The 20,767-nt window shown below is 40.2% G+C and overlaps 1 protein-coding gene across 1 annotated transcript; it reads right to left on the reverse strand.

Annotated features, from left to right (window-relative positions):
- Window positions 1–743: 743 nt before the first annotated feature.
- On the reverse strand, window positions 744–18,742 carry LOC105045987 (uncharacterized). The gene is made up of 4 exons (XM_010924451.4): window positions 18,156–18,742; window positions 17,756–18,059; window positions 9,746–9,873; window positions 744–1,857 (listed from the first exon to the last, which is right to left on the reverse strand). The coding sequence occupies exons 1-4, from the start codon at window positions 18,276–18,278 to the stop codon at window positions 1,405–1,407; spliced, it is 1,008 nt and encodes a 335-aa protein (XP_010922753.1). The 5' UTR covers window positions 18,279–18,742; the 3' UTR covers window positions 744–1,404.
- Window positions 18,743–20,767: the final 2,025 nt, after the last annotated feature.

Here is a 20,767-nt window from a genome sequence, read left to right on the forward strand (position 1 = left end):
ATATCACCGGTGATATACCAAACATCACCTAATTTCTTGTTCTAAACACTCTTATCCCTCAAAGTTACTTTGGAAAGATAATTTTCAATAATCAGGTATCACATGCTATGAGAAAACTAGGAGGAACATCGGGAGACCTTACAATAAATCCTGCTCTAAGGTTTCAATCAGACGATAGATGATGAAAAATAAGGAAATATAAAAAAGGAGCGCGAATCATGAATCATAAAAGTTCATACAATCCTAAATAAAACCACAAACAAATGACAGGTAATCCTATATCAGAATCTCGCAGGGAGGATACAGACATAGAATATTGAAATATCTAAACTTACATGACGATGAAAACTTTTCTCAAACAAGAACAACAAGAAAACGGCATTCATACTGCCTACCAAAAATGTTCTTTTACTCTGTTTTATCTGTAAAATCTTGCAAAGATCAGAGAGAACCCTAGAAGCAACATCAGTATGCTGTGCAGACCTTTACATACATAGGTTTCAAAGAATCATCCGTGACCCGTAGTTAAAATCTATTCATTAAAACCAGAGGCATCTCTCACACGCATACACAAACGCACGCACGCACACAAAAGAGGCATCTTAAGCCAAAAAGCCAAGATTGAAAAGCATACAGTAGCTCACTTTAGATATAAAGTTGGTTCAGACATCAATCGACAATTTTTTGTTATCTAATTTCCTTCTTAAATTAAATCTGAGACATTTTGAAGCAAACAACAAAAGTACAATGACAATATCACTGTCACAATACATAATTATAACACTTCAAACAGACATCAGGTGGCCCCGATATAGATTACAAATAGCAACATCCTGGAAATCCACATTGTTCTGCTTATTTTATTCAAAAAGTACAGATCTTGAACAATGGTAATTAGTGCTGCATTGGTGCTTCACTGTGTACCCTTGGCAGTAGGAAAGCTATAATAGCTTATGGACTTGGCAGATGGGTGGAGCATTGGTAGTATTAAGACTGTCCAAGTTGGATTAGAACTCCTCATCAAGGATGGGCAGGTGGCAGCCAGGCAGATCCCATCTGATATCTGCACGGAAGGTCCTCTTAACTCACAAGCCTTTGTGGAAAGCTAAATAGATACAGCCCCTAAAGGGTTTCCAATTCAACTAGCAGACTTCTTGTTCAAGCACCAATTAGAAACATAAAAAGGGAAAAAAAATCTATCGTACAAAATTTCTTCCAAAAAATACTCCTGTTTTCTTCTTCTACAAATAGGCTGAATATCCTAAACATGACCATCTTTTGTTGGCACTATCATATGCAATTTTGCCCAGGCAAGTCACAGCATCGATAACTTTCTTCTAGGAACAGCTTATGATCCTTTCCCTCTCCCTAAAAAACAACTTTCTTTCTGGTTTTGTTGAGAGACTAATCATCCCAATCCATGTCCCACCCATCTTTTCTGGGAGATCTTGAAGTGAGACCATTCGCTGAAACACTTCCCGTGGTATGTTTTTCTGAAGGCTGTGGCGCCGCTTCTTCCTCATCCCAATCCTCGCCCCAGCCCTCATCCCAACCATCTGCTGTGTTTGAGCCAACAACTGCCGAACTAGACTGTGTTTGTGCTCCCATCTCAAGCTGCTGATATGGTATTCTAGTATCCACTCTCCTTCCCCTCCTAAACTTGCAACAAGCCCATGTACCTCCACAAATAACCATGGTAACACACAAAAAGTAGGCACCATAAATGGGTGTCAGATGGGTCGCATAAGCAGGAAAGTCCTGGAAAAGATTCCAGTCAGAAGCCTTGGTGTGAAGGGTGCAATTCTCACTTCTAGCACTTAGAAATATTTCCAAGCCTTCCGTAGCATTTATTGAAATCTGAAACAAGCAACATAGGTAATAATCAATCTAGGAGCATACTTTTCCATCCATTTAAAAGAAAATAAATTCTTGCAAGAATACAAACTAAAAAATTACTGGTCATATATGTTAAGCTACCAAAAAGAGTGACCGACAAACTCAAATTTGAAAACAAAAGAAGACATTGCAACCAAGTTTTGTCAAAACAATAAAGGGGTCTGTACCAGCCATCTACCAGTCCAGTACGATACTAGCACATGCCGCACCCACCCCATGCATACTAGAACCCGAGGGAGGGGAAGAGAGAGAGGGAAAGAGAGAGAGGGGAGAGAGAGGGGTACCCATAGTGTTAATAGCGACAGTGACAAAAAGCTGACAATCCTACCAACGAGAGTCTCGACCTTGTAAAGGATTGCGAGCGACGGACTCATGCAAGGTGAGCACAATAGAGTGAGAATTATGACGGGTGTTTAAAGATAACTAGGCTGGTTCAACCCTTGAACTAAGTTGAACTGCTCGAAACCAAGCGAAACCAGACAATTATGCTTGGTTCAAAGTGGTTTGATCACACTGATTCCTGCACCAAACTGCCGAACTGACTTGGTTCTGCATGATTTGGTTCAGTACGCCTTGATCTAGACAATTTGGGTCAAGCTAGGCATTGATTGCAATCGTTGTTGTTGATACATGATCTATAGATCTAGTGATCTTGTTTGAAATGACAACAAATGAGCTGGATCTCATCTCTTCATTGTGATATGTATTAACGGTTATATAGTCCCTTGGATCATAACATCAAACTTGATCGTGTTGATTCTAATATTCAATGATGTGAAAGCCAATTTCTATATTTTATTTGACTATATGGCATTTAAAATTACTCACTTGTTCTCCCTAACACATTCTACCTCAAAGGATAATTGAATAATTTGAATAATTAGGTAGTATAACATCTTCAATAGCCAGACATCATGTTTGCTTCATTGAACATGCTATATATAGGTTTACAATGACAGGGCCCACACTTCTTGTGTGTATGGCTTTTTTTCTACTGATTCCTATTTTTCAATTTTCTTTTATTTTTAAAAAATGATATGTATTGGCAAAATCTTGTGGTCTGCAATCCAGTTCATGACATCATCCGATCTAACCTCTTTCATGATTTACATCTCAATCCCAATCTTGACAACACAGATGGTCTGGGTGTCAGGTAGACTCTGCACAGAATGGTCAGGTGGTAAGGATCGAAAAAGATGACCACCAAGATGGTTTATGTGATGCCTTATAGCAATAAGGTTAGATCCAAGCAACATATCAGGAGACAATGTCAAAAGACTCCATGAAGGAGCCTTAAGAGGAAACAAGCTGGACAGATGACACAGAAAGGTAGGAGGGGGGGATGATATAAAGAAAGCATGAACCGAAATGGCTAAGGCTCCTCAAAAACCACAAGTCTTGAGTATAACAAGATAGTGGGGATTCCTTTGAAGGTGGTGATAAGTTGATTCTTGATAGAGATATATGATAATACAAGTAAAGCTTAGGCTTAGTTATTTAACCAAGAAACACCTCATAGTGCAATTGTGCAAAAGAGATCTAATTCTGTTCATTAGGAAGGGAACCCACCTATGGCTTTGCAAAAGATAAAAGAACAAGGATAAAACCATCCAATGCCATGTAAGTAGCATTGTACTCCCGTGTCTAGAAAGACAAACAAGCATTAGTAACAGTAACTCTTGATTGTACTGGCCATGCACCAACTAGGTGTCAATATGCCACAATTTGCCCAATCCAAGCCCAAATCAATCAGTATCTTTCAAATACCAAGCCTTTTGAGACTCCATTTTCGGCATTTTCTACCATTTGAAGGTGAGAACAATTAGGGAGCAAGCAGACCACTAAAAGACAGACAGGCTATTAAATACAAACTTATTTACATGGATATCATTTAAATAAATGTCTATTGACAAATTGGTTGATAAGAATGATGCAAACAATTTTGCTGAAAAAAAAATGGAGCAGAATGTTGATAATCTTCTAAATTACTCCAAGGAATGACAAAAAATTCCAGCACAAAGATGAAAATCAGCTAGGATCAAATCAATTACAGGTCATAATATCCACTATGCAGCATCATTAAGTTCACAAGATTTCCAGATGATTACCATGCTGGGAACCGTATAATTGCTCTTAGATTCCTTTGGGTTGGATAAGATTCTGCACATCAACCCCCCAGATCCAACATGCTTACCCAGAAAACATAGCAATCAATCCTGTCACTAAGTCCCTCATGCAGTAGGAGAGCTAATAAGTCTGGCGAGATGAAAATCTATACCAAGTTTAGGGTTTAAATTATAGCAGAGCAATCGGCTATAATTATGGTTGGATCAATGCCGGGTTCACCGAATTGAAACCGGACACCATATCGGCTGAGCAGCGGTACGATTTGATATGCCTACATACTGGACCGTACCAGGCCCAAACCAACACGGCAAAGAATGCGGAGGAGAGGGAGAACTGAAGAGAGAGAGAGAAAGAGAGAGAAGGGGAGGGAAGGAAAGAATGCGAAAGGCCAGCCGGCCATGACAATAGCTGCTAGAGGGCCACGAACAACAATGGTGCACGGGATAGGATGAACCGATGAGAGAAGAAGAGAGAGGGAGGGAGAGGGAGAGCCGGCAGTGGCCAGCAGTGGCCGTAGGAGGGCCAGGGAGGCCCTTCCCGTCCATCCAGTTAAAACAGGGCCGAGAAGTTGCTGTTTCGATTGCGATTTGTGATCTTATCTGGTGGCTTCACTATGAAGTGGCGAAAAAAATACAAGATCATGAATTGCAACTTCTCATCCCTATTTCAACCGGACGGAGGGGAGGGCTCTCTGGGGGCCTCCCCGACCCTCAGGCAGCCACCAGTCACCACCGGCTCTCCCTCTCCTTCCCTCCCTCCCCCTTCTCTCTCTTCTTCTCACTCTAGTTCATCCTATCCCGCACACCACGATTGTTCATGGCCCTCCAACCACTTTCAACGACCTCCAACAGCCTCCCAAGCTTTTCCCTCTCTTTCCCTCCCCTCTTTTTTCCTCTCTTTCCTTCGATGTTCTGGATTCTATGCCGGAATAGTAATGATAAGCCACCGATATGGTCAGCACATTCTGAACCGCCCAGTTCGGGTGGTCGGTTCAGCGAACCTTACTTAAAAGTGTCTTACCAATGGCTTTCAGGTTAGATTCAACAAGAAATAAATAAGAATGGTAATGACAAATTGATTTCTGCTGTTACTATTGACCTGAGAAGTAATTTGGGGTTGATGAAGGTCCGGAAAGGTTTCTAACATGTGCTGTTTGGGGTAGTAGGATTGTGGCTTGCAGGGATTAAACACTAGAGAATATGGAGGTCCATGAGTGCCAGTAGAATTACAAGAAAAGTATCTACTACGACAGCCAGACTGTCTTGGCTTGTAGATAGGCCTTGATAGTGGTTGGATGTTTGCACCTAATGATATGTTTTGTAGGAAAAAGAAAAAGAATGGCTGTGGGGTGCTGCTAAGGATGTAAAGAAGGCCTTGGGATGCAAAAAATAAGTTAGGGTTATCAAAATGGTAGGGCTCAATAAAAAGAAACATAGGGAAAATAGAAGGGAAATAAAGGATATCGAACTCACTCTGCATAAAGTCTGGTACCTCAAGTACATGACAGGAAAGAGCAGAAAGACAAAAAGAGTCTTTATTTCACAGTGCATAACATCATCTGAAAACTATTCATCTTCTATCAAGAGACTAGTAGGCCTTTGTCCATGCTTTTGGTAGGTCTTGTAGGCTTATCAATCCCCCATCAACTCTCCTGAGTTGGAGAAATTCACCTCCAATGAATGAAGACTGCAGTACAGCCCATGTAACTTTGAGTTGACCTTGATCCACATACAGTCACCCAGGTTGATGGACCTTCAAGACCTACCAAAGGTGCCGATGAGGACTAATAGCCTTTGGATCAAAGACGAATATATTTCACATGATGTTATGCATGGTTAAATAAAAACTTCATTTTTCTGCTTCTTCCTATATTTCACGTAGTCGAGATGAGAAATCTCAGTTGTAGCGAGTATAATGCTGTCCCCCCACCTCTACCCTCTTTTTCCCATCCAACCTCTTTTATGTTTCTTTTAGTTGATTGGAATAGCCAAAACCCTATCCTGTTTTGCATCCCAATGCCTTCTTTATGTCCTTAATAACACCCACAACACTTCTTCTCCCTTAAACTACAAAACAGACAGTTAGTGCAGGCAGGCATCCATTTGCCAGTTAGGGCCTATCTGCACTCTGCAGGCTAAGAGAAATCTGCTACCAAAGCAAATCCTTTTCTCATACTTTTATTGGACTTCACGGCCCTCCATCGTCTCCAGTGTTCAATCCATGTAAGACCCAGTCCCTGTATCCTGAACAGCACCTGTTCGAAACCTTTCCTAAGCTTCATTAACCCCAAAATGCTTCTCAAATCCATAGTATCTGCAGAAATCAATCTATTTGTTAATATTATTGTTTATTTCTCCTTGAAACTAACCCCAAAAGCCATTAAGAAAACCTTTTTATCTGGCTATAAACAAAAAATGATTGCTCTGCTAATATTTAAACCCTAAACCTGCTATCCATCTTCATCTTACTCCACTTCTTAATGCTCGTGCAGCTTGAGGAACATAGCGACCAGGCTGATCGATCTGAATGAGCCTGTTAGGCCTATAGTGTTGTTGTGCAGATTTATATCAAAGCCAAAGGAGCCTTAAAGGATGTTGAATGCTTCCGAGCATAGTAACCATCTTGAAATCTTGTGAGCTTGTTTCAGTTGATTGTTAACTTCATGCTCAAACCTTGCATCATTTCTAAGATTAGTTTAGAAGATTAGTAGCATCCACAACATCATTATTTTTGTTTTGGTAACATTGTTTACATTGCATATTAGATTCATTCAATTATCTAGGTTTTAGCATTTTATTTAGTTAAATTCTCAGAATTAGCCTCATTGCCTGCTTGTTTGCATTGGTACCATATTAGGTGATTATATAGGTATTCCCTCAAGTCTATCCTATGTCCCTCTCATTTCTTCATCTTCTGTCATTCCGACTCTAATCCTCCATCATATGTAGAGAGCTGCAATGATTACTCTTTAAATCACTATCAAGAATCAACAAATTCTCATAAGATATGGAAGAGATGCAAAATTTGACATACGCTCTAGAAAAGTTAAAACTTCCACAATCAGTTGGCTATAAGTTTGCAAATTCTAGGGGAAGCAGCATGGAGCGGGTTGGGAGGGGGGCGGGGGTTGGGTTTGGTGGGGGGGTTTCTAAAAAGGACAGGAACGCTCATTCTAGTTGTTAACTTAAACCAAGGGACATATGCACAATGGGTTATATATCACAGGGATTAGTGTGCAAATAACAATAATTGAGAGACTGAACAATAGCATTGCCAAGGGGGTACTTGACATCAAAGGCAGTGAAGGTACAGACACAGGTGTTTGCATTGGAGTACACTAGCAATAGGGGCTTGAGTCCAAGGCAGTCTGGGGTGATGAATCAAAGGCAGAGGATGAGATAGATAGTGACGGTGACATGGGCTCAAGGTTAGAGCGGAAAGGAATCTTGAAAAATTGGAGGAGGTGGAATTAAGGGATGGGAGGAGTTGATGACCCATGGTATATGAAGAAGGAGATTTTTTAGGAGATTTGAGACAGTTGAACCATGGACTCATGATCCAGCACTAGCAGGGTTGGTAGGATCAAAGGATTCCGCACATTGCTTAACACCTAACTTTTGTCCTCCATGCTACGGCCAAATCCTAACCTTCAGCCAAATGGGGGTGTTTCAAATTGAACTGTGAGATCATGCATCTAATTCTAACTGATTTCAGACTTGAGCTACAGATCAACCAATCTATCAGATTGCCAAGTTAGATCAAGCAGATTTTCTTCCCCATCCTCCTTCCAGAATTGATGGGACTCCAATGACCACTGATCTCTATATCTCATACATTACAGACCTAGGCTTCATGAGCTATCAGATTAGGTAGATTTCCTTTTTTGATCATTTCTTAATCTCTATAAATATCTTAATCAATTTAACTTGGGTAACCCTTGATTCAGTCCAAATTTAATCCATTAAAAGCCTATACTTCATGACCTAAAGGTCCTAAGGTGAGCCACACAATACATATGATGGCCAGATTGCCAGAAATGTCAAATTAACCTGCACTAACCTGACAATTAATGTTATTTATCCCATGGTTGCACAAAACATCTTCACAATTACATCTCGGTATATCAATCAGCAACAAATAATAAGAAAATAACATAACATGTTTGATTTCATAAGAATTAATATCAAGCCAAAATGAATCAAATAATAACAAGGAAGAGGTCATAATATCCCAAAAGCTGAGTATGAAATACCATCAAGCCTGTGTACCTAAATCTTCAAGATTAATTTAGGCAATAGCAAACCTAAGATCACTTGCACTGGCAAGCAAAATGTTTGCAGCAAGAAGGCAGCTAGATCCAACATCATGGTGAACATAGGCAGTTAAAAGATCATAGTCAAGAGATCAAGCAAAAGAAATGTTAATAGTAAAACTTGTTGAAAAATTTTAGAGAGACTAAGAAAAATAAACACCAGGAATGGGCCATTGAAAGGCAAAAGACTGGTGAAAAATAAACACTAGGAATGACCCATTGAAAGGTGAAAGGACTGAATGTACTTACTACATGCAAACAAGGTAACAAAATACAAGTATCAGCAAGTTGCAAGAAATTATAGAAACATAGATGGAAAAGCTTTAGAAAATATCCACAACCTTGAAGTGAATCCAAACAAGTATCCATGATCCATCAAACCCATTAAAGACAAGTGAAGTAACAAACATATAGATTTAGAAGGGCATCAGAAACCTAGTTGAGCCTTTTGAAGAAGGATGAAAGCACATGAGTCTGCTTGAAGTTTGATCAAGTAAATATAACCATTGTTTTGAGAGTGGATATATGGGAGCAGGCAGACTTAACAAAGATCATGTCAATGATCCAAAACTGACTTAAAGAAGGTTGAGAGAATCCTTGTCCCACCCAATAATAATCCCAACCTCTTGAAAAGGCCACCAGATGGAGAGTGGTTCCAAAACACTTGCCAAAACTATTCATCAATCAGCAACAAGGGGGAAGTGATGAAATCAAAAACTAACATCTAGTAAGAGCTCTTATTTGAGGTCCTTGGTGGATATCAAACTGCTTCCTTTGCCTTGTTGGACTCGGTGATATTATTTGGCCAATAGAAACCGTGTGGTCATATCTGACAACAGTCTGAATCTAGACAATTTGAAAACATAGCTGCCACCACATGGAACGATGACTTATTCAGATATAATGGAAGAAATATGATCACCACACAGAAGAATGAACTATTCCGACACAGTAACAGTTGGCAAGTTTTTTATGGTGAATCTCCAAAGCTATAACAAAAGGTTTGAGAAACTTTTAGATTTTGATGTCATGCTGAGCAAGTAGCAAGAAAGTGCAAAAATGCAAGGAGATGGCAAGGCAATTCCCCACTTTGCGCAATTAAATGGGCCATAACATCTCACTTCCATTCTCTTTTATAATTTGTGATTGTTTTTCTGATATATGAAACAATTTCTGAAATAACAAATAAACGTACAAAAAGAAAAAGCAGCTCTTGCTTGGTGGCATGTTAACTTAATTGTTATCCAGAAGTTCTAAGCAAGCTTGCCTTGTGAAGACATAAGGTGCAGATGTGAAGGATCACTGCTTACCTTAGGAATTCAGGGACCAGCAAAAAAAAAAAATCACCCTAAACTTTCAATTTCTATTGTTAAAAAGAAAATGCTTAGAAGAAAGCACAAAGCCACAAACCTTTGTAATATTCCTTTTGGGTATTTGTATCTCCTCATCATTAATTTTGATATGATGTGTTACTTTAATGTTCACAGTCATAATATCCTCTCCTGTATTCTGGACTAAAAGTAATAATCCCTTGGAATCTGCAGCAGAAGAGAAGAGAGGATAAAAATGATGAGACCTTAATGAAATTATAAACAGGAACAAGAGATAAAGAGGCACATTCAACTTGAGATTGGAATGAACAACATCACAACAAATTTTTGTCTGGTAGGTAAGAATATATAGTTTACTGTCTAACCAAATGCTCAATGTGCTGAGAGACAATAGAAAGTAAAAGGAGAATAAGAAGATCATCCTAACACATTTCAGTAAGGAGCACTAAAGTGAAAAAGAGAAATGAAGGAAGCAATAATGAACAACTGTAATCAAATCCTTCAAAAACGACACCAGCAGTCGAAATTAAACCGATTGGAATTTAACAACACTGTTTGACATTGCATATAATACTCCTAAACTGTTCTTCAAAATTTTGTTGTTCCTTTCCTTGCAAACTGTACAGCTGCCTGATTTTAAGTTAGGAACATAATCTGGCATAGCATGTGACACTCCTCCAATGCCATGGCTATAATGCTTTACTTCAACATTTTCCTCCTAAATTATACTTCTACTACTACAATCAAGATTCAATACATAAAAAAAAATGACTGGTTCCCTATTGCTCGGAATCCAATTGAGGTCAACTTTCTTTTTTCCCAATTCATTCTTTATCCAAAAAGAAACCAATCATTGAACAAAACCCTGTCATGACCTTCCATAACACCTCCATCCAGTTAATTTTTAGCTCAGCAGTCAGCACTCTATCACCACTTCTTCCTCCAACTGCATCCCTCTCCTTAGAGGGGTCTCCCATAAGTTTTGTTGTGTTTTTAAGTTACCTTAAATCATAGAATAGGAACAAAGTTATCTTTTGATTAGTGAAGGACTATGCATCAACTAATCATCTACTTACTAAAGCCAAAGAGTTTTCTTATCCTTGATAAATTCTAGCTGCCTCTACTTCCCTCTTCATACTCACTCTATTTCCTTCCCCTTAATTCTTGGCTTGTCCAAGATACGTTGTCTCAATACCGAATCCCGTACTAATGCCTAGGGATGGCAAAATCGATCCGATCCGATGGGTATGCACCATACCCAAACCTTTTTCGGGTTTGACCGGACTTGGGTAAATCCAAAAACTATAGCACGGATATGGATAGGATATAGGTAGTGCTATTTTCTATCCGAATCCGAACCCGAACCCAAACCTAGAGCTGGCAAAATATGATCCAACCCGCCAATCCGACCCGTATTCGATCCGCCATAAACAGATTTGAGTTTAGGCTAAACGGGTTTGGGTCATAAACGGGTCGATCCATTTAACCCGTTTAATGATTGGGTCGGATTTGGATTTTAGATATCTGATCTGTTTAACCCGTTTAACATCCAGATCGGCTTAAGTCAGATAACCCATTTAACCTGTTTAACCTATTTCTGACTCATTTAATCCGACCTATTTAACCTGTTTAAAATCTGTTTAACCTATTTCTGACCCATTTAATCTGACATGTTTAATCTGTTTAACCCGTTTAACCTAATTTGACCTATTTAATAAACGGATTAAACGGATCGAATCGGATTATCTGTTTAATAAGCAGGTCGGATTCAGATTTGAATTTTTGATCCGTTTAATAAACAGGTCAGATTTGGATTGATGATTTTCTGATCCGAACCGTTTATGACCCGACCTAATCCGATTGCTACCCCTACCCGAACCCGACCCGAACCTATGGGTATGGGTAAACCCGAACCCATATCCGAATATATATGTTTATGATTTTGTTTTAATAATTCTATTTTGATTGATAACATGCATAAAATTATTTTGGTTATTTATATGTTCTATGTTGAATTGTAATTCTATTTTTATGTTTGATTTCTATAAATCTGAACTTATAAATTATGTTTTATGTTGAATTAATAATTTTGTATTGATTGATAATATGCACAAAATTATTTTTGTTATTTATTTTTTTTGGGTATGGGATAGGCATGGTGCGGGTATGGATTGAGTATGGAAAAATGGGTTATCCGTAGGTATCCCCGAATCCATTGGATATGGGGATGGGTATCTCTTTTCTTATCCGATCGGATATCGGATAGGATTTGGATATAGGATATTAAGTTCGGATTTGGGGATGGATAGTACAATAACCGACCCAAACCCTATCCATTGCCATCCCTACTAATGCCACCCTGTCACTATGTCTGTACATCCAATACGGGCGTCAGCTCGGTATACCAAGTATCGGTACACCCCTTGTACCATGTACAGGTACTGAACTGGTATGGTACAGTACACCCCATTCAGTATGATATGGCGTACCTTGGATTTGTCATCTTACAGCCAACTAGCCCAACTCCATTAGCAAACCATAATGATTTCACATTGAAGTCAAGTGTTCACATAATGCTAATCAGCAAAAAGAATTCTCCATCAACAAAAGGCCATTTAGGCATTTATTAGGTATGGACATAAAGTTTGAAAAATTGAATGCCCAGCTGAAGAGATTTTTAGCTGAATGAAGTCATTTTTACACCTGATATTGGCCTTATGAGCTCCAGTCTCCTTCATCACCTTGAGTTAGAACTTATGATGAGTTATATCAAGACAAATTCTTTCCTTAATAAAGGTAATTCCTATCTTCTCTTTCTTTTATGAGACTTTTACCATACATATAGTTTTAATAATCTATGACACTCCACTTCACCAAATAGCTAGCACAAGGTTTGATAACTACAATAACGATCTATCATCCTACTCTTGAAGACAATCTTAAGTAAGATTTTAAATTCTGTGGGACAAGGGTGTCCTAGTTTCTTCATAGAATGGGATGCCCGCCATTCGCCCTCTCTCCCCCCAAAGATCTTGGCAACTTCATCCTCTCTCTATTTTCTCTTCTCTCCCTCTCCCTTCCTCCAGTTTTGATACATCTCAAGTCGATGTGGTATATACCAGTACCATACTGAACTGGTCATTGAACAAGTCTAGTACGACCCTGTGAACTAGTTTGGGGAACCTTGCTTTGTCAATTGCCAATAGTGTTTCAACATGGAAGGCTAAACCATCCCGAACCGTCTGGTTCGGGGCATGTTGAACTATATCGATGGTGGACCGGAAGGTCTTCAAAATAAGACACCGATAAGGAACCAAGAGAGCAAGAAAGAAAGAGAGGAAAAGAGAGAGAAGGGGAGGGAAGGAAAGGAAAATAAGGAAATAGTCTCTGGAGACCGTCGGAGGCCCAAGGAGGCCACAGCTATAACTATTGAGGTGATGGGCCTCAGCCCCCATTTCAATTGAACGGAGGTCCACTTAGGGCTGGAAGTGGGCTCGGGCCGGCCCGAGGCCCATCGGGCCAGACCGGCTTCGGGCCAGGCTTCGATCTCGGCCCAAAACTTTTCGGGCCGGGCTCGGGCCTAGAAAACTGGGCCCGATTTGCTTTCGGGCCGGGCTCGGGCAAACCTTTGGCCCGGCCCGAGCCCGGCCCGAGCCCAAGCCCGAATCAGGCCCGATATTTCTTCCGCCCTCTAGTCACTCCTTCGCCTTTGTCTGGACTGGTACAATCAAATCGGAGTCGACGGAGTGGGAAGTCTTCCTCTTGATCGGAGGGAGCCGCTGTCGGGAAAAGACGACGCACCGATGTCGGAGGTGGAGGCGGCAGTGGACTTGGCTGCGGGAGATGGCGGCTATGGTGGAGGAGAGTCGAAGGCATTGATGGTGGCGGAGCTCTTCAATCATCAGTCCTAAAGGTCCCAATCTCGGAGCGTCTTGTCCGGATCCTCCTGGAAGGAGTTCGGAAAGATGATCAACTTCAGATTATTGGCGATCTACGATAGATCCCACCGAACGGTGTCGCAAATGGGCTCCGTCAGCATGTTGGGCGGCGATTCGAAGCCGTCGGCCGCGATGCTGCCGTAGGAGCTCTCGATGGAGGGGATGCTCGGCGGCACGACAGTGGGAGCCTTCTGGTAAGCGACGTTCTCCGGTACTCCTCCATCCCCCCCGCTCCTCCCTCCTCTCCCTTGCCTCCGATCGTCCCCTCCCCCGCTCATCCCCTCCCTTCGCAAGGACCGCAACAATCTCACCCAGGCCCGATTGGGTTCGGACCTTACACCTTATACCGATTTGGAATCGGGCCAGCCCAATTGGATTCGGGCCGGTCTCGGGCCCGAGCTCGAGCCGGGCTCGGGCCTGTATGTTTTCAAAAAAATCGGGCCTAGGACCGGCCCGAAGCCCGAAAAATTTTTTCGAGCCGGGCTCGGGCAGGGGTAGAACCCGGCCCGGCCCGGCCCGGCCCAGTTCCAGCCCTAGGTCCACTGCCTCTGTAGAGCCTCCTATGGCTTCCGGAGGCCGTTATTTTCTCTCTTTTTTCTTCCCTCCCCTTCTCTCTTTCTTTCCTCTCTTTCTTTCTCCTCTGCCCCTCTCTGCTTTGTCGGATCGGGACAAGGCCCACCGCCTCGATAGCAACAATGGTGGCCTCGTTGGCCCTCCGACGACGTCTGAAGGCTATTTCCATCTCTCCCTTTCCTTTCCTCTTCTTCTCTCTCCTTCTCCCCCTTTTCTGCTATGTTAATTCCTGGTATAGAACAGTATAGCGGCATACCGATCCGTACAGCCGGCCGACCAATCCAGGATCCAAGACTGGCATAGCGAACCTTCGTTTCAAACTTTGAGCATACGATTGTGTTAAAAATTTGAACCATATTAAAGTAGACTTTTTAGTGTAAGATAACTCAGATATTTCAGGTTTAATATACTTGTATCAGTGTATGGATCCCCGACAAAATTATGTTTCAATCAGTTGCTATTCAGGTGGACTTGATGGTGCTTTTAAGAATTCCAAAACCATTATTTCCTATTCTCCTTCATAATCCCTTTATTTCTCCTATATGTACCATCAACCTGAAATTACATGTCATTTGCTGCATTAAAGGAGATGTTGTGACATACACTGTTTACGGATATTCTGTTACAGATGGTATGTGGACAGGATTATATGCTAACATAGAATTGTAACCAAAAAATTTGGAAAATAAAGGTCTCATGATCATTTTCAAAGAATTAGGAAAAATAAGGACCAAAGACCTGAATAGAACTTCTAAATAAGAACTAAACATAAAGCCCTCAACTGGGATAGGTAACAAGCATTACCTATAACTATAACCACGCAATTGGAAAAAAGGCTTGTTTGTTACGGTTATTCTTGGACTGTTATACTTTAAATTAACAGTCTCTCTAATGCTGTCAGCTATGAAGTGGAATATCTGAAAAGCAAACTCAAACCCAAACATATAGGTTGCTTTAAAACATTCACAAACCTTTATACAGCTTAAGTATGGAATACTTGCTAAATATCAGAACTGGAACATCTAACGAAAAAATGATGTTGGAAAGGTTTCAATTGAAAGCTAAAAGAAGGGAGAAAATCATTAACGGATCACTAGAATCCAACAAACAATAAATTAATAAGTAGACTACTCCAATGATCTTTTATGCAGAATGTTAGGATTAGCATTATCAGAAGAACAAGTAAACATTCCAACCTTGCGATCAGATTAGAACTTGGAAAGAAAAATAGCTTTCTATCATTGTTTTTAAATTGTTTAAGCATGAAAATAAAATTCCAAATTTGGAAAAAAAAAAAAGGATTTGAAGAAGCCCAACACACCCAGTAAAGGGAGTAAGTCAATCCTAGGTAACTCTTCTCAGTCTTCACTACTTAAATCAGGACTCCCAAGGACCCTAACCACCATAACTTTGTCAATATCATAGTCCAAGCCTTTTCACATTAAATGGGATTGGCTAACAAACATGACCTCAAAGTTGCTAAGGCTCCATGGAAAGGACATATGTTTACAATCTCCTCATCTGTCAACATGACAACCACCTTGGAAGAATATAAGTTGAAGTCCCAGGCCATACAGATTTAGGCTAGAGAGGGGTTTGCCGTCAAACCCAGAAAGTCATCTAGCATGTATGAAGATCTTCATCATGTTTATGAAACATGAAGCAAACCCCCAACATTCCAGAGGCTCCGGACATAATTGGATGATGGAAAGCACCCCAAAGAATCAAATGGAAATACAGCCCCAACCAAACACTCCCAAGGAGAATAATTTAGTGCCAGTGTCCATGGTGGATATTCACAATGCAAAAGATTTATACCTTAGAGCATTTTTGTTTTCTGATGTGAAAAAAAAACTTTGTTCTAACATTTTGAATCTTTAGAAATATATCAGACCATCAAATCTATTTTCTCTTCAGAACTTCATGAAGTTAGTTCTCATGATTTTCCTTGAACCATTGTGACAAGATCCCTAGGTGCAAGTGCAACATCAACAGAATCATTGTGTCCATGTCCTATTTATAACATCAATCGTTGGTAAATTGTCAATAAGCATATAGTGGGCATCATTTTTCCTATTTTTACTATGTTGCATATATCTATTGCTGTTCTTATCGGATATATAGTAATGCCCTTGTTCAATAAGCAATATATTTCTCCTTTAAAACTGGTCTGACATAATCCTATCTTGCTATCAAACAAACACTAAAAAATAGTTCTTATCAAAAGCAGGCTTAAATCTAAAAAAATATTTCCAATCGAGGAGGAACAATTGCACTGACCTAGAAAATAACAGCGAATTCTGTACAAGGTATGTGGTAAAAAGGATGGGAGACATAAAGAAGGCCATACATATGAATAATCTCAAAGGACCTGCTAGTTTAATCTATAACTTAAATGGACTACTTTGGCCATTCATTTCTCATAAAATAAATCCTAAGTACCATATTAATCCATAGATACAAGAAAATAGAAATCTTTCAAAATTTTACTAGCCTATGGACCACTATTGAATTTTAAACAGGCTAATCAACTAGCAAGGAATTCCAAAGTTGACTAAAACAACAAAATTCATTTCAATACCAAGAATGTTTTATTCAAAGGCCCCTTCACTTGACATTGAACAAATTGTAACACTATGGGATCTATGATCTCACCACACTAGCAATACCTCTGCTGCTAGATCTAAGAGTTTCCTTAGAATGAAAACTCATTAAACCAGTGTTAAATGGAACCAAACATTGCACATGAGAAGTTCATTTCAGGGGGAAAAGAGACTACTCTTCAGAAAATCCTAAACACCAAATTTACACATATAATGTGGCCAAAAAGGGATATGGCTATCTTACCACCAATGGTGCACAGAGAAAAACATGGACATGAAAGTCGGGTTCAGACAGTGACCAGCGCAAGAGGGGGAAAAAAGGAGATATAGGGAAGCACATAAAAAAAGTAACTAAATTATATTTTTAAGAATATATTATACAAGAAATTATTAAAAGTTATTAACTGTAAGGTCTTTCAGTATATGTTTCCGATTGAAACTTCATAAAGCCTAAGAGCAAAGAAAAATGACATGTTGCTAAATCATTTTGGTACCTATACTCTTGACCAATCTCTAAAAAGAACAAAAGTTCCCCTCTAACATCACTATAGCTTGTTGAAATCATTGTTAGAAGTGTCAAACACTCCACCGACTTTTAAAAGATGAAGCCAAAAAATTTGATAAGTATCCAAGTTTCTGACAAATATCCAATTCAGATACATATCCAACATGGATTCTTGGAGATGCTCAGATAGAAGCGAGTATCTAGGTCACATGAATAGCCATAAATTTGCAGAATTTTTCACATCAAACATATAATTTCTCCAGCAATAAACAGCAATACTAAATCAAAAGTAGATGAGGTAAGGTTCCAGCCAGAAACCACAGTTACTAAGAATTCTTAGCACGCCAAAATATGAAACTAAAGGTGCTAAGGGGACACTATATAGATCGCATAATTAAATATGAACAAACAACTATATATTATCATATTGCACAATAAACAGGCCAAGAACAAAGAAACAGCTGCCTTACCTTTTTTAGGATGTTGAAGACAAGCAATCAATTCAGCAATATGGCATTGTTTCGATGATTCAGGACATGAATCCGCTGGACTATCCATAGGGCTTCTCGAGTTGGTACGACGTTCACTTCCTTTAGAAGTTTCACCATTCTTGTTATTCTCCGGTCCACTGGGTAGCGGTAAATGGGCAGAATTAGCCGAAGAAGCTGAAGTTTTAGGGTCCCCTGTAGTGGAATTCGTAGAAGGTGAACGGGGTTGGTGTGACTCAGAAGCGTTGGCTTTTGGTGAAGGATTCGGAGAAGGAGACGGAGGCACCTGGACACATTCCCAAAGCCCAAGATTTGCAGCGTGTGAGACCACTCCTAAAGCCCCAAGTCAAGAACAATGGGGAAGAAGAAGCCAAGTTCTTACCTTTCCCGAGTTGGGCTTCTCGCCTCCCGCTCCATCGGCTATTAGAACACGAGACGATGCATCGGGCACTCGTGCCACGACCAAAACCAAGATGATCGCCGCAAGAACTCCAATCTTCTCCATTCCCAGCGTACAAAACCTACTTTTTTAATACACAAAGATCAAACCTTTCGAAGGAGAGAGATCGCAGAAGACTCCAGTTGGGAGATCGGAACAAAGACGAACCAAAACCCTCATTACTGGAACCTTGAAGCAGAGATCAGTGTTAAGAATCCCACCCTCGATCGGAGAAGACAAAAAGGGCGGAAGAAATCGGAGTAAAGAAGAAGATCCAAGGCGTTGAGATCGATTAAACTGGAAATTTCCGTTCTTTGGCGGGCAAATCAAGGGGAAGAGCTAGGGTTTTCTTATAAAGAAGAGATCTTGGATTGGATGCAGCGATGGTTCGGGTTTTGATTCCTGTTTTCTGCTTGGATTTGAGGATGGATTTGGAGGAGACGAAGACGAGGACTTGTCCCGTGCTAGAAGAAACCGAAGCGGGGGCGGATTTGGAAGGAAAGAAGGGCTTCGAAGATGCCGACCACGGGCCGGTGGTTTGGGCTTTTATCGTACCTCTATCATGGTGCCCACCAGCATGGGACCACCTAATCGACGAACAGATGGAAACATCATCTTGGCCAGCGAAACAATGAGCCGGTCTCGGTCTGGGTCTGCGTTGCCTCGAACTCGGATCGCATAATGGACAATAAAATTTCATTATTTTTTTGTTTATCTTTTTCTTTAAACGAGAAAAATATTTTGTTTGTGCATGCTCGAACTTCAGACATGAGTGTTGTAGTTGGGATTTCATCAGTCCATCGCCATGGCTCCCTCCCACATCATCGCCAGTATCCTTATTTTAATCTCATAATTACGTATATCCAAACCTATGCCTATCTCATGCAAATTTCATTCTCAGAGAAGGATAATTTAAAGGGCTAGATGGTAGTTCATACCAAAAAAAAAAAAAAAGAGCTAGATAGGAGATATAAAGAAAACCATCGTGAGGGCGAGGTGCAGCTTGACAGTAGATAGATAGAGTGAATGATTGGCTAGCTAACTGATATCGTAAAATGTCAAAATGCGGAAAATAGGTTAATTGGTAGATTTGTTGACTAATTTTAAGAAACTATTACCTAAATCATCTAATGAGCTAATTATAATTATTCTATGGATATTGTTGCTCCTAATCTCTCCACCTAAGGTCGACTGCTGAGGTAGGTGTGGCTGAAGTAGAACCGCTGCTGGAGCTCCATTCGAATACCTATAAAGAAGTCCTCATTGAAATATTTTCCAGTGAAAATTCTTCGACGCTCAAATTAGGAGATGAAGAACAATGGGAGGATAGAGTAGGGAGTCGAGAGCTTATTTTGAGGATCCTGAAGCTTCTTTATTTATAGAGATGGAGTTAGAGTCGTATCCATCTCGGAGTTTGAATAGTTTTTCGGATTTGACATGTAGATTGATTCGAATGAGATATTTTCTTTTTACAAGAGATCTGATCGCAGAGAAATTTTAATCTATCTGAACTTTTTCAATTTAAAAGAGAAACGGATTTGGTGTCAAGGAGCTTAGCTCGGCAATGGACGAACTATGATAAATCCTCTGTGGCTGAGGTTCTGAAGATCGTGGAGCATGCATTATCCCTAGATTGTTTGAGATTGGTTGGCCATGTACGAAATATAGTAGATCGTCTAAGGACGAGATAGAGCAGAATGGGATGCAGAAACTGCTACAGACTCAGTAGGTCATACCTGACGATCTTCATATCCATCGCATACTCAGGATTTGATAAGCATTAATCTCCCATAGCTCAGTCGGAGCCGAAGATGTGACAGCCGAGGTCGAGGTATAGATCCACAATATATGTTATAGTAAATTTGCGATAAGTAATGTGATAAAACTTATGCTATTATACGAGCACATAAAAGAAATAAAAAAAAATTATAGCGATGCCCCTTGAATTTTGATCATTTATACTTTGATCCCAAAAGAAAAAAGTTTCAAATAGATCCTAAAATTTTAAAAAAGTTGCAAACAGATCCAATTAACGGTCTCTGTTAGGTAACATTATGACGTCAGGATCGCTAAGAGATTAAATTTATGAAATACCATGAGTGCCATTTCTAAAAATTTTGGTATAATTAAAGCTTGACATGTGGCCCGATTAAGACCCTGAGAATGGAAAAAATAGAGGAAAAACTAAGGGAAAACATAAGAAAAATCAATGGAAACAAAGGAAGGATGGAAAAATTAAAAGGCATGACCTTTTTCCACATGGATTGATTATTTTTTTTTTCTCATTTCTTTCTCTTTTTTGGAGATCTTTGGGAAGGAAAGCACCAGAAGGAGATTGGAGGGGGAAGCCAACATCGATGACGATGGAGAGGAAGACGATGACGAAGACTGGCAGGAGGTGGCGGCGAGGAGAGCCTAGAGGAGGTTGGTGTTCTCTTTTTTGGAGATCTATGAGAAGAAAAGCACCAGAGAGAGATTGGAGGGGGAAGGCTCACACCGGTGATGATGGGGTTGGGAGGGCAACGAGAAGAGCGGGGAGGAGGTGGGTATTTGCA

Source organism: Elaeis guineensis, chromosome 5 (genome assembly GCF_000442705.2).
Source record: "Elaeis guineensis isolate ETL-2024a chromosome 5, EG11, whole genome shotgun sequence".
Taxonomy (NCBI): Eukaryota; Viridiplantae; Streptophyta; class Magnoliopsida; order Arecales; family Arecaceae; genus Elaeis; species Elaeis guineensis.

Excerpts from the sequence above, each read along its gene's own strand:
- LOC105045987 (XM_010924451.4), bottom strand. The coding sequence starts at position 18,278 with ATGGAGAAGATTGGAGTTCTTGCGGCGATCATCTTGGTTTTGGTCGTG. Across the intron at positions 18,060-18,155 it reads AGAAGCCCAACTCGGGAAAG|GTGCCTCCGTCTCCTTCTCC; the intron begins GTAAGAACTTGG and ends GAATGTGTCCAG. Across the intron at positions 9,874-17,755 it reads TCTTCAACATCCTAAAAAAG|ATTCCAAGGGATTATTACTT; the intron begins GTAAGGCAGCTG and ends CTTCTGCTGCAG.